Below are 10,599 nucleotides of genomic sequence, written 5' to 3' on the forward strand. Positions count from 1 at the left end.
ATAGGTAACCTTAACTCTGAGGTTTACTCCAGAATTGACCCTGAACCCAGTGCCAGTGACAAAGAGGAAATACAACTGACAGCTAAGGAAGCAAAGGAGGATGGAGCCTCTGGGTTCAACCAGCCATCCCCACTGGACCCACCTGGGAAAACACTTTGCAGTCCAGAGGGGAGCAAATGACAGGAAAATATCTTCTAACAGAGCAAGAAGGCAAGCTGCTTTAACCCAAGACCACCAGTAAGGAGATAAAGCGTCCTCCCTTCCCCCCTTTATATCTATGCCCCTGTTCAGCATGAAGAAGCCAGAGAGTCAGCTTCCAGTTCCCAAATCAATAAGACAGTTGGTTTAATTACTATTGGAAAATGCTTGTCATTCCTCTGTAACATCTGGTGCCCACTGGACCCTCATCATTTCCTTCACCTGCTCCCCCCCACTGACCAAACTGTGCAACTCTGCAACTGCATCCTGGCCCATCCTCACCCTTCTGCCCCCAACCCTCATCTCCTTGTACCCCCAATATGTTTTTCCCAATTAAAAAAAAGGCCTTTGTATAGTCAATGAAGCACAGATAGACATTACTCTGGTGTTCTCTGTTTTTTGTCCAGGTCCTTCTATTATTAACTATATTATCCCTAGTACCACTACCTCTTCTAAAACCAAGCCTGCACATCTGGCAGTTCTTTGTTGGTGTGTTGCTCCAGTTGTTTCTGGATCATTTTCTACAGAATCTTGCTTGCATGTGATATTGATGTTGTTTATTTGCACACTCTGTTGGATCACCTGTCTTTGGAATGGGAACAAATATTGATCTCTTCCAGTCTGTTGGCCAGCTGGCTGTCCTCTAGATTTCTTGGCACAACTTAGTGAGCACATACAGGGCAGAATCTGTTGTTTAAAACATTTCTATTGGTATGCCTGGTGCTTTGGTTTTTGCCAATTCCTTCTGAGCCACTTGAACTTCCTCCTTCATCAACATCTTAATCATATGTCATTTCATAAAATTCTTCTGTGTCAGCCAATTCCTTCTGGTACAGTGACTCTGTATACAAATCCAAGGCTGACAAAGTTCTACAGGGTAAATCAGGCATCAGTAGAGAGAACGTGAATAATATGGGATGCCAGAGCCTGAGTGTAGGATGAAGGAGACTCATGTAGTGGAAGATCTAATAAATACATATGTCGAGATTGATCAAATGAAAACAAATATTCCTTCTAATTCTGAAGGAGGAGTGGCATGCACTTCCTAATCAACAATGGAAACTACATGAACTTTGATAAATGTCGATAGTTGTTGAGGAGCTTTAGGCCTTTTGTTCACAGGGTTGCTATGAGTAATGCTCCACTTGAATGCAATCAACAATAACAACAAGGAAAACCAGGTATATAAAAAAGTTAGATACGTGTAATGATAATGATGTCATTGATGTTAGTTCTGTTTAGATCACAGCTTGCCATCATGATGACAATATTGTTTCTCCTAACATCAATAGGATGGATGCTGAGGGTCATATGTTAATGCTTTCAAGGCCAACATCTAAGTGTGTTTTTTCTACACAGCGAATCTGTACAGTTGGTAGTATATTTCCCCTCTCTTCTAGATGAAGTTGCTTTAGTGAACATAGTTTGGAAACTTTGCATCTAGGAACCACAGTTGTTTCCAAATCTAAAACTGTACTTCTTGGTCCATATATGAAAACTTATAGAAAGAGTGGCCAGCAATAAAAGGTACTTTTCTTTCCGTAGCTGTCCCATGTAGATCTAGGCCACATGCACTCATTAAAAAAAGGGACAAACAGTAGACAAATCCACTGAAAGTACCAAACCCAACTTTCTTTGGGTGCAGATCATGCATCTGTTATGTTCATTTCTATGCTGGCATTAAGCAGGGTTCAGTGTGTATTTGTTGGTTTATTGGTGGCAAAAGTTGTGCTTCATTGTCCTACTGCACAAAATTAGTCGTTCTAGCCCAAAGGACTGACATAGCACGTGGCAGGTATGTGTTGGTTCTGACTCTACTTCAATGAGTTATCATCCAGTTATCATTAGCCTATCGGTCACTAGTGACAAATAAAGAGAAGCTCACAGGGCTTCAGCCTAATGAGTCCCAAAATGGCCAATGGTCTCAGAGTTTATGACTGCTAGTGGGCTGGATGTAGTATTGGAAGGAGTTTGAGTTAGTTCTGCCCAGTAACAATTGCAGCCCACCTTTCTGGAGCGTTATTGTACCAAGTCTGTCCTCTCAGGGCCCTGCCTGGTGTCAGCTCATCCAAGGTCCTTCTCTGCCAGAGTGACCAAGGCTGGCTGCTCTGTTGGTAAGCCTATTGTAACAACACAGGTCACTGAAATTACTAGGGTAGGGGAGAGATGGAAAGGGGTCTATCTCAGAACAGCATGGTCTGCAAGAGAAAGGATCTGATGAACTTTGAGAAGTCTCAGTAATAAAGACATGAAAGAGAAAGAGTAGCCAGGAGATTAGATGCTGAACCAGCCCATTAGTTCAGAACAGGGTGTGGAGCTCTAAGGAAAGACATGAATCCCAGAGGGGAATGAGGAAGTTCTCAAGGTCCTCACCCTTCAAAGCTGCCAGTTTTCTTGATTATAAGGCAGAAATGTTTGATTCTTCTTCCCAGAGCCTTAGGATGGACCAGCTTGTCTTTCTCAACCCAGTGGGCCCTCTTGTTCTCTGCCACATAGCACAGGAAGCAGAGCTGAACAGTTCATTTGCTCATAGAACCTGGGAGGCTTGGGTGTCCCACTGAGGGTGTTCTGCCTTAGTCCTGAAGAAGGGCAAGACTTAGATAAGACAGATAAGATAGGACAGAAAAGAAAGAGCTGGTTTACCCATTGCATATGAGTTGTGGGTGTAGAGTAGGGAAAAGAACATGATTCAGAACATGATTATGTTCTAGGTCTCCCTCAATGAGGATTAAAAGCCCAACAAAGCAAATAAGAAAAAAGGACAGAATCTCATTCCCTCAAGCCAGAACTCACTCATACCTGATCTTTCCCTGGGGTTTTAGAGGGTATAAATTTCACCACAGGTAATTTGTTCTTCTTTCTTTCTTTGGGCATTTTGTGGATTTGAACTACCTGCATTTGGTTTGGCAGTGCAACTCCTTACCCACGAGGTCTCCAGAATGTTTGTCTACTAAAAAGATAAATGAATCATGAAGATACAATCATTTCCTTGCAGTTAAGACACATTTATTAAGGTTCTTGATGTTAGGAGATGATTCAGCATAGAGGGACTCAGGATGATTCTTCCAATTGGAGATGTTTTATTGTTTTCTTTATCCAGGGTAAGAAACTGGAGATTTTGGTGGAGATACATGGGGAAGTTTCAGTTTTACTTCCAGCGGTACAAACACCCTGGGCGATATTTCTGCATACCAAGGGGCCTCCAGAGTCTCCCTGGGAACACAGAGAGGAAAGGCTGAGTTAATTGTTCTGCTGGTCCTGCCTCCCTCTATATTCTGGGAGAAAACTGCCCCAAAGAGGTGAAAAAAGGGTGGGGGTTATTGCCTTTCTGGGGATCCCCATGGTGCCAAAATGTGATGCTTGACATCATTGTTGTTTCATGCCTAGGTTGTGATCTATCTCCTTCCCTAACTTCAGGACTCTTGCCTTCTAAGGTGCTGTGGAACTTTACTTCCAGGCTACTGTTTAAGGAAAGGCAGATGATTAATGGAAGACACTACATTGACCAGGGTGATGACAGCTCTTGAGTATTTACATGGTTTTGATTCTTCAACATGGAGTGAGAGCTTTTCCTTGTTTGTGTGCTCTAGGTGGGCACACCTCTCTACTTCCCCCACATTAAATAAAAAAAAAAAAAAATTCAAACAAGCTCTGGACACCTCAATTCATAGTAATCCTAAATTTTATAGACTTGAGCTGCTCACTGGCTTTTCTTCCCTAAAAAGTTTAGGGAACACCTTTGAGAAGGTTCAAATCATAAATCTTTAAGTTAGAACCTGAAGGGAAACTCTGTGCCTTAGGGATGTTTGAGGTGGCATGTTATTGTTGTTGTTTTGCTGTCAAATATAAACCAACCCATAACTGATCCTCCGGTGAGGTTTTAGAGATGACTAATTGCATAGGAGGAGATTTCCCGGCTTTCTCCTGAGGAGAAGCTTTGGGATTACAGTGATGTGTCTTACCCCTAGGCCACCTATCCCTTTGGGAGGTAATAAGGAGTCATACATTCATCTTTCTGGGAGAACACATTTCTGACTTTCCCCTGGGAAGCTCACAGAGACCTGACTGACCAGGTAGTTTGGTACTATTGTTATCTTAGAAAAGTGGATGTATGTATTCCCTCTTGCTAGCAAGGATCTTTACATCCCAGATCTTCCTGAAACATCCTGCTCTCCAGAGCAAGGCCAGGTTAATGCTAAGTCTCACCTCAGAGGAACACATCTTTTTCTGAGGGTCCCCTGCGCACAGCTCAGTGGTCCTGTCATAATGCTCCATGCGGCTCTCACACTGGAAGTGCTCCTGAATGACAAGATCCACCTCATGCAGCTTGCTTGTTTGATTATTCTCAGAGATCCAGCCCCAGCCAGCCACACTGCACATCTGCCCAGGCCTCACATAGTCACTTTCTCCAGGCAGAGGGATTAGGCCCACAGCTGCAGTCAGTTGGGCCTTTGTGTCCAGCTGATGAAGGAAACAACAAAGTCTTGGTCATTGAGAGCCTGCTGCCCCGCAGAGCCTGATGGACTGCACTTGATCCCTTCTCCTCACAGGACCTGGGATTAGTGAAGCAGCCAGGATGAGGAAGGCAGGGGTTATGGTGGAAGGAAAAAATTCTTGAACCCAAGGGAGCAGGAGCAGCAGGGATTGTGCCTCACCTGTAGTATCATGATGTCATTTGTATCAGTCTTATTGTTATACTTAGGGTGGGGGACGGCTTTTTTCACACGAATTTTCTGCCTTGTCTTTTCTTGTAGCCCAATATCATGGGCCCCCAAGATGACAGTCATGAGGCTGTACAGAGAGAAAAGAAGAGGTTCTCACAACTGGAGCCCTAAAGCAGGTGACAGGTGGGGAGGGGAGGGCAGCTGCTGAGGAAAATGCTGGAGGGAGGGATCATTCATCTTGAGCTTGCTGAGCCTTTGATTTCTGTGCAGCTTGTAGGTGGTTGTGGAATTCTCTTTTGCCCTCAGGTCATATGAAATGGCTTGACCATCCCTGCTCTCAACCTCCACTGTCTGCCGGAAATAGCCAGTGTGGTCCTTCCTTGACCCCTTCTACTTGCCCCATTCTCTGACCTGATGGGTTACGTGTTGGCTCACTTTCCACCACCTCACCCCACTCTCAAATGGTTCTGATGATGAGAACTTTTGGGTCTGAGTTACACCCAGATGAAGTCGCGCCACCGTGTGGTAGGAATGTGAAGAGTCCTTGGAGGTTCTACCCCTCACCTTCCCCAGCAGTGAGCTGCTGTCAGGACAATATCTTCTTCCACAAGGAAACCACCACATCTTGTCATCTTGCCATCATGAAGTAACAAAACAACCGCCATGTATGGACGTGAATGAGGCTGTACTTCATGACCTCCAATGATCTCCTCTGGAAAAAAAAATGGAAGATGGGAGGAGCAGGCATCCTACCTGATGATTGAAGACAGGATCAGCTTTGCCCTTTAGTTGTTAGGACAAGTTGTCCTGGACTCTTCCGAAAGCAATCCTTATAGGCTTGATAACATGCCCTTCCCTTCAAGTCTCAATGGCCCTCCTAAAAGGAGATAGTGCTTGTTCTGGACATCTCATATTAGACACATGAATGACGCAAAAGAGCTTGTCTTCAAATTACCAGAACCCAAGGAATCAAGGAGAAGAATCCCTGCTTTTCTTTTCAGCCCAGAACAGCTCCTACAGGCCTGAGTGACTCCCCAGCTTGGCTATTTTTATTCCAGCAGAGCAAATAAAGGCATGCCCCTATTGCTAGCAAGAGTCTTCAGATCCTAGAGATTCGTGAAACATCTTTGCCCCCTGAGCCAGGCCAGGCTAGTGTTAAATCTCACCATAAAGGAGCCATCTGTTTCTTCAGGTTCACCATGCACAACTGAAAGGCGTTGTTATAATTCTTGAGTCAGGGTGGGGCTGGTGCTGAGGGGAAATGCTGCAAGGAGGGAGCCTTGAGCTTGAGCCTTTGGCTTCTGAAGAAGAGCACTGAAGGTAAGCATTTGTGGGACTCTCTTTAGCCCTAAGTTCATGTGAAATTAATTGATCCATACTTGCTGTCCACCTCAAGTGTCATCCTAAAACATCCAGTGAGGAACCTCTCTGATCTTTCCCACTTGCTTCAACCTCTGCCTTCATAAGCTACATGTTGACCTTCTTTTCACCACCTCATCCTGCTCACTAATGGTTCCTCTGATGAGTCCCTTTTGGCCTGTGTTGTAGACAGCTGCAGGAGCTCCCCTGAGGAGCAAATATGGAAATAGAAGTCCTTGTAACATCTGCCCCTCATCTTCCCCTGCAGTGAACTAGTGTCAGGACAAAGTCTTCTCGCACAAGGGTATCACCACAACTCTTCTTGACTTCCCACTGAAACTAAAAAATGACATGTATGAAAGTGAATGTGGCTTTGCTACATGACCTCAAATGATCTCCTCTTAAAGAAAACATGGATGATGAGGTGACTGTGACATCCTACTTGATGATTGATGAAAGGGTTAGCATTGCCCTGGAGATGCTGGGACAGATAGACCATGGTACTCCTGAAAGATGGGTTTCTGGCAGTGTCCATTCTTGCCATCAAATCTCAAACAGTCCCTTTTAAAAGCTGACAGTGCTTGTTCTGGACAGTCCACATTAGGCACATGGATAGACGCTTGCGTATGTTATCTTTAAGATGGCAGAGTCATCTTAAAGCATCCTGCATAAGATTTCTTAGACTATTTTTTGTTTGATTTTGACTTGTATGAGCCTCTGCTAAGTTTGTGATATTTTCTAATATTATACCCTAATGTTTATAGAGTTAGAATTTTATAAAAGTTTAGGTTTTTCAGAGCCTATTACATCTTGGAACTTCATTAATCTTTTTATGATTGTATCATTGAACTTCTCCCAATAAACGTTTGGATGAGCCTTGGTATGAATTAAATTGGTGGGAGTCAAAGCCAAAGGACTGTCAGGAGTGTTGATGATAAAACAGTGGAGTAACCAAAGCCTGGGGAGGCAGTGGAGGCAGAGAAGCTAACTAGAAGTAGACTGTAAAAGAGTTCAGACAATATAAAATCTTTGAGATAAATTGCAACTTGAATTTCTCTCCTGGTCAGGATTGAGCACTGAAGCTGGAGAAGGATGTCAAAGACACTGAAATGATTTTAACACTACTACTTTAATAGCGAAAATGTCGTTGTTGTTATTGTTGTTCATTATTGCCTTTGGGTCGAGCATGTCTCATAGCCACCCCATAAACAAGAAGTCGAAGACCCTCTACAACTATCGACATTTATCAAAGTTCCTAGACTTTCCAGAGGTATGTTACTTAGGAAGTGGATGCCACTCTTGCTTCCAAACCTGCCATAGTATGTTATTGTTGTTATGTGCCATTGAATCGCCTGTGATGTATAGTGACCCTATGTACAGTAGCTCTGAATGCTTCCCTGTCCTGAGCCGGTCTCACCAGTTCTGACACACAACACTCCATACCCCCGGTTACTGTATCAATCCATCTCATCTGATGTCTCCCTCCCAAGTGCTGTCCATCCACCCTTCTGAGCATTATGTCCTCCTCCAACGACCCATCTCTCCTGGAAATGTGCCCAAGGTAAGTTAGTTGGAGCTTCAGCATCCTAGCCTCCAAGGAGATACTTGGTTTCACCCTGAGACAGACATATTGTTTTCTTGGCATTCTGTGGTATGTTCAAGACTCTTCTCCAGCACAACAATTTGAAGGCATCTATTCTTCCTCTGTCATCCATAGTCATTGTAATCATGACAAGTAATTGAGAAGCCCATGACCTGGAATAGGTGCAACTTTGTACCTAAACTGACATCACTGCTCTTCAGGACATGGACCAGTTCATGAGTTCGATTTCCCGACACAATTTGTCTTTTTATTTCTTGACTGCTGGTGTTAAGAGGGTTGATTGTGGATCTAAACAAGCTGTAATTTCTAATAACCTCAATCTCTTCTCCATCTAATATGATACTGCCAATTGGTCTAGGGGTGAGAATCTTGGTCTTCTTGATGTTGAGCTTCAATCCATATTGAAGACTACAGTCCTTCACCTTTTACAGCAAGTACTTCAGGTCTTTTCTAGTTTCAACAAGCAAGGTTGTGTAATTTTCATATCATAGGTCTTTAATGAATCTTTCTCCAATCTTGATGCCACACTCCTCCTCATAAAGCCCTCTTTATTTGTGTCTTATTGATTATACAAAAGCATTTGACTATGTGATCTAACTAATTATGGCTAATACTGGAGAATGAGAATTCCAGAACGCTTATAATTTTGCTCATATGAAACCTAGACCAAGAAGCTGTTGTTCAAATGGAGCAAGGAAACACTGAATGGTTTAGATATGAAAGGTATGTGTCAGAACTTTATCTTTTCTCCAAATCTAATCATTATGTATGCTGAGCAAATCATTCGAAAAGCTGGACTCTATGCAGAATAATGAGGGATCAGAATTGCAGGAAGAATCATTAACAACCTCTGTTATGTAGATGACACAACCATGCTTGCTGAAAAGGAGGAGTACCTGAATCACTTGAAGCAGATCAGAGTACAGCCTTAAATATGGAGTGTATTTCAACATCATAAGGCCAAATTCCCTACCACCACACCAATAATCCACATTGATAGATGGAGAGAGATTGAAGCTGTCATTTAATTCATCTTACTTGGACCACAATAAACATCCTAGGTACCAGCAAACTGGAGATCAGAAGACACTACATTGGACAAGCCAGCTGTTAGAGATACTTTTAAATTTCTACAGAGCAATGATATCAGTTTGAAGAATAAGATGGGCCTGATTCAAGCCATCATCTTTTGAAAACTGGACAAACTATAAGGATAACAGAAGAAAAATTAATGTCTTTGAGCTGTGATGTTGGAGAAGAGCGTTGAACTTTTGGACTGCCAGAAGATTGAAAAGACATGTATTGGATAAAGTGCGGATATAGTGATCCTTATAAGCAAAGGAACAAACCTGCATTTCACATTCTTTGAGCATTATTGCAAGGAAAGCCTACTTCAAGTAGAGGGACCTCATGCTTAGAAAGGTAGAGGGTCAGCAAATGAGAGAAGACCTTCAATGAGGCGGATTTGTGTGTGTGGCAATGGGCTCAAGTGTATCTCAGATTATGTTGATGGCACAGGATACGTCATTGTTCAGAACTATTATTCATAGAGTTGCTATGAATGATATTGGACTTAGAGGCACCTAAGAACAGCACTATAATAAGATCAACAGCCTAACTATGCACATCTCTGGATCCACAGAGTGAAAGGAGTTGTGCTACTAACCCTGAAGCTCCACATCCCTGGCCATTCAAATCCATCCAAGTCCCTTTGTGAGAAAGATGGGGTGATCTCTTCCCAAGCAATTTACAGCATTGAAAACTTCCTGGAGGATCAGATAGGAGTTGGTTTCAAGTACACAGCAAGCACTTCGACTTTGACTCTAATACTAAGGCTAAGCATGAAAACAAATTTTGTAAGGATAGCATAGGACCTGGCGGTGTTTTTTATTGTGCATTCCACAACAAACTCAACTATACCTAAAACAATAGTAATACCCCAATTCTTTGTGTTTAAACTTCATTTTCCTGGGATAGGGAAGTGGGTAAGAAGTTGGGCTGTTAACCCAGATACCCTCGGTTTGAACCTACCTTCTGCTCCAAAGGAGAAAGATGGAAAAACTCCTCCTGTGCAATTTATACCCTCCGAAAACCTATTGGAGAGTAAATAATGAATACATCTGACTAATTAGCTATGAATTGTTGTTTAGCTTCTTCACATGCAAAAAGAGATTTCAGTTACTTATGTTCATATCTTCTGCCAAATGTCTTTGTAAGAATCAGGAGAAGCTCGGGGGAAGCTACCACCTAGTAAGCCTTTAAGTGGTAACAGTCCTGTTGTGATTTCACCTGAACTGGGGAAATTTGACAAAAAGCCAGGATAGTCTAACACCTACCACCCTGTCCAGGGTGTCTGGTCATCCTTCCAGCATGTCTATACAATATCAGACTGCTTAGTCTGGGTTTGCCATGGAAGCTGGTATCTATAAAGTTTCTGGATTACATGGAAGGAATTCCTTCCTAGCACTGCGCAGAAGGGCCAGGAGTACAAGTGATTCAGGGAAACAGGCTCAGGTTCCTAGGATGCAGAGGGTCACTCACCTGCTATAGATCCAGGAAGCAGGTGAAAGGCCAACAGGAGCAGGAGTGGATGCATCTTCTGAGGAAGGCTACCCAGGCTAAAGCTGATAATGTCTAGACCAAAATAACCACAGCGCAATGAAGAGGGCCAGACCCAGTGATTTATATCACATACATACATCTATGATAGGCTCATTTGGTTGGTTGTCATCACACAAGTTGGTCTGCAGAATTTTTCTGGTTAATTGATATGAT

At 43.0% G+C, this 10,599-nt stretch overlaps 1 protein-coding gene across 1 annotated transcript; it reads right to left on the reverse strand.

Annotated features, from left to right (window-relative positions):
* Positions 1-2,262: 2,262 nt before the first annotated feature.
* Positions 2,263-5,527, reverse strand: LOC102849352 (mast cell protease 3-like). Its single transcript, XM_006903153.1, has 5 exons — positions 5,427-5,527; positions 4,854-4,989; positions 4,405-4,659; positions 3,351-3,411; positions 2,263-2,318 (listed from the first exon to the last, which is right to left on the reverse strand). Exons 1-5 carry the CDS (start codon positions 5,525-5,527, stop codon positions 2,263-2,265), a joined length of 609 nt encoding a protein of 202 aa, XP_006903215.1.
* Between the last annotated feature and the right edge of the window lie 5,072 nt (positions 5,528-10,599).

This window comes from Elephantulus edwardii, unplaced genomic scaffold (genome assembly GCF_000299155.1).
Source record: "Elephantulus edwardii isolate Elephantulus edwardi_28Jun2011 unplaced genomic scaffold, EleEdw1.0 scaffold00525, whole genome shotgun sequence".
Lineage (NCBI taxonomy): Eukaryota > Metazoa > Chordata > Mammalia > Macroscelidea > Macroscelididae > Elephantulus > Elephantulus edwardii.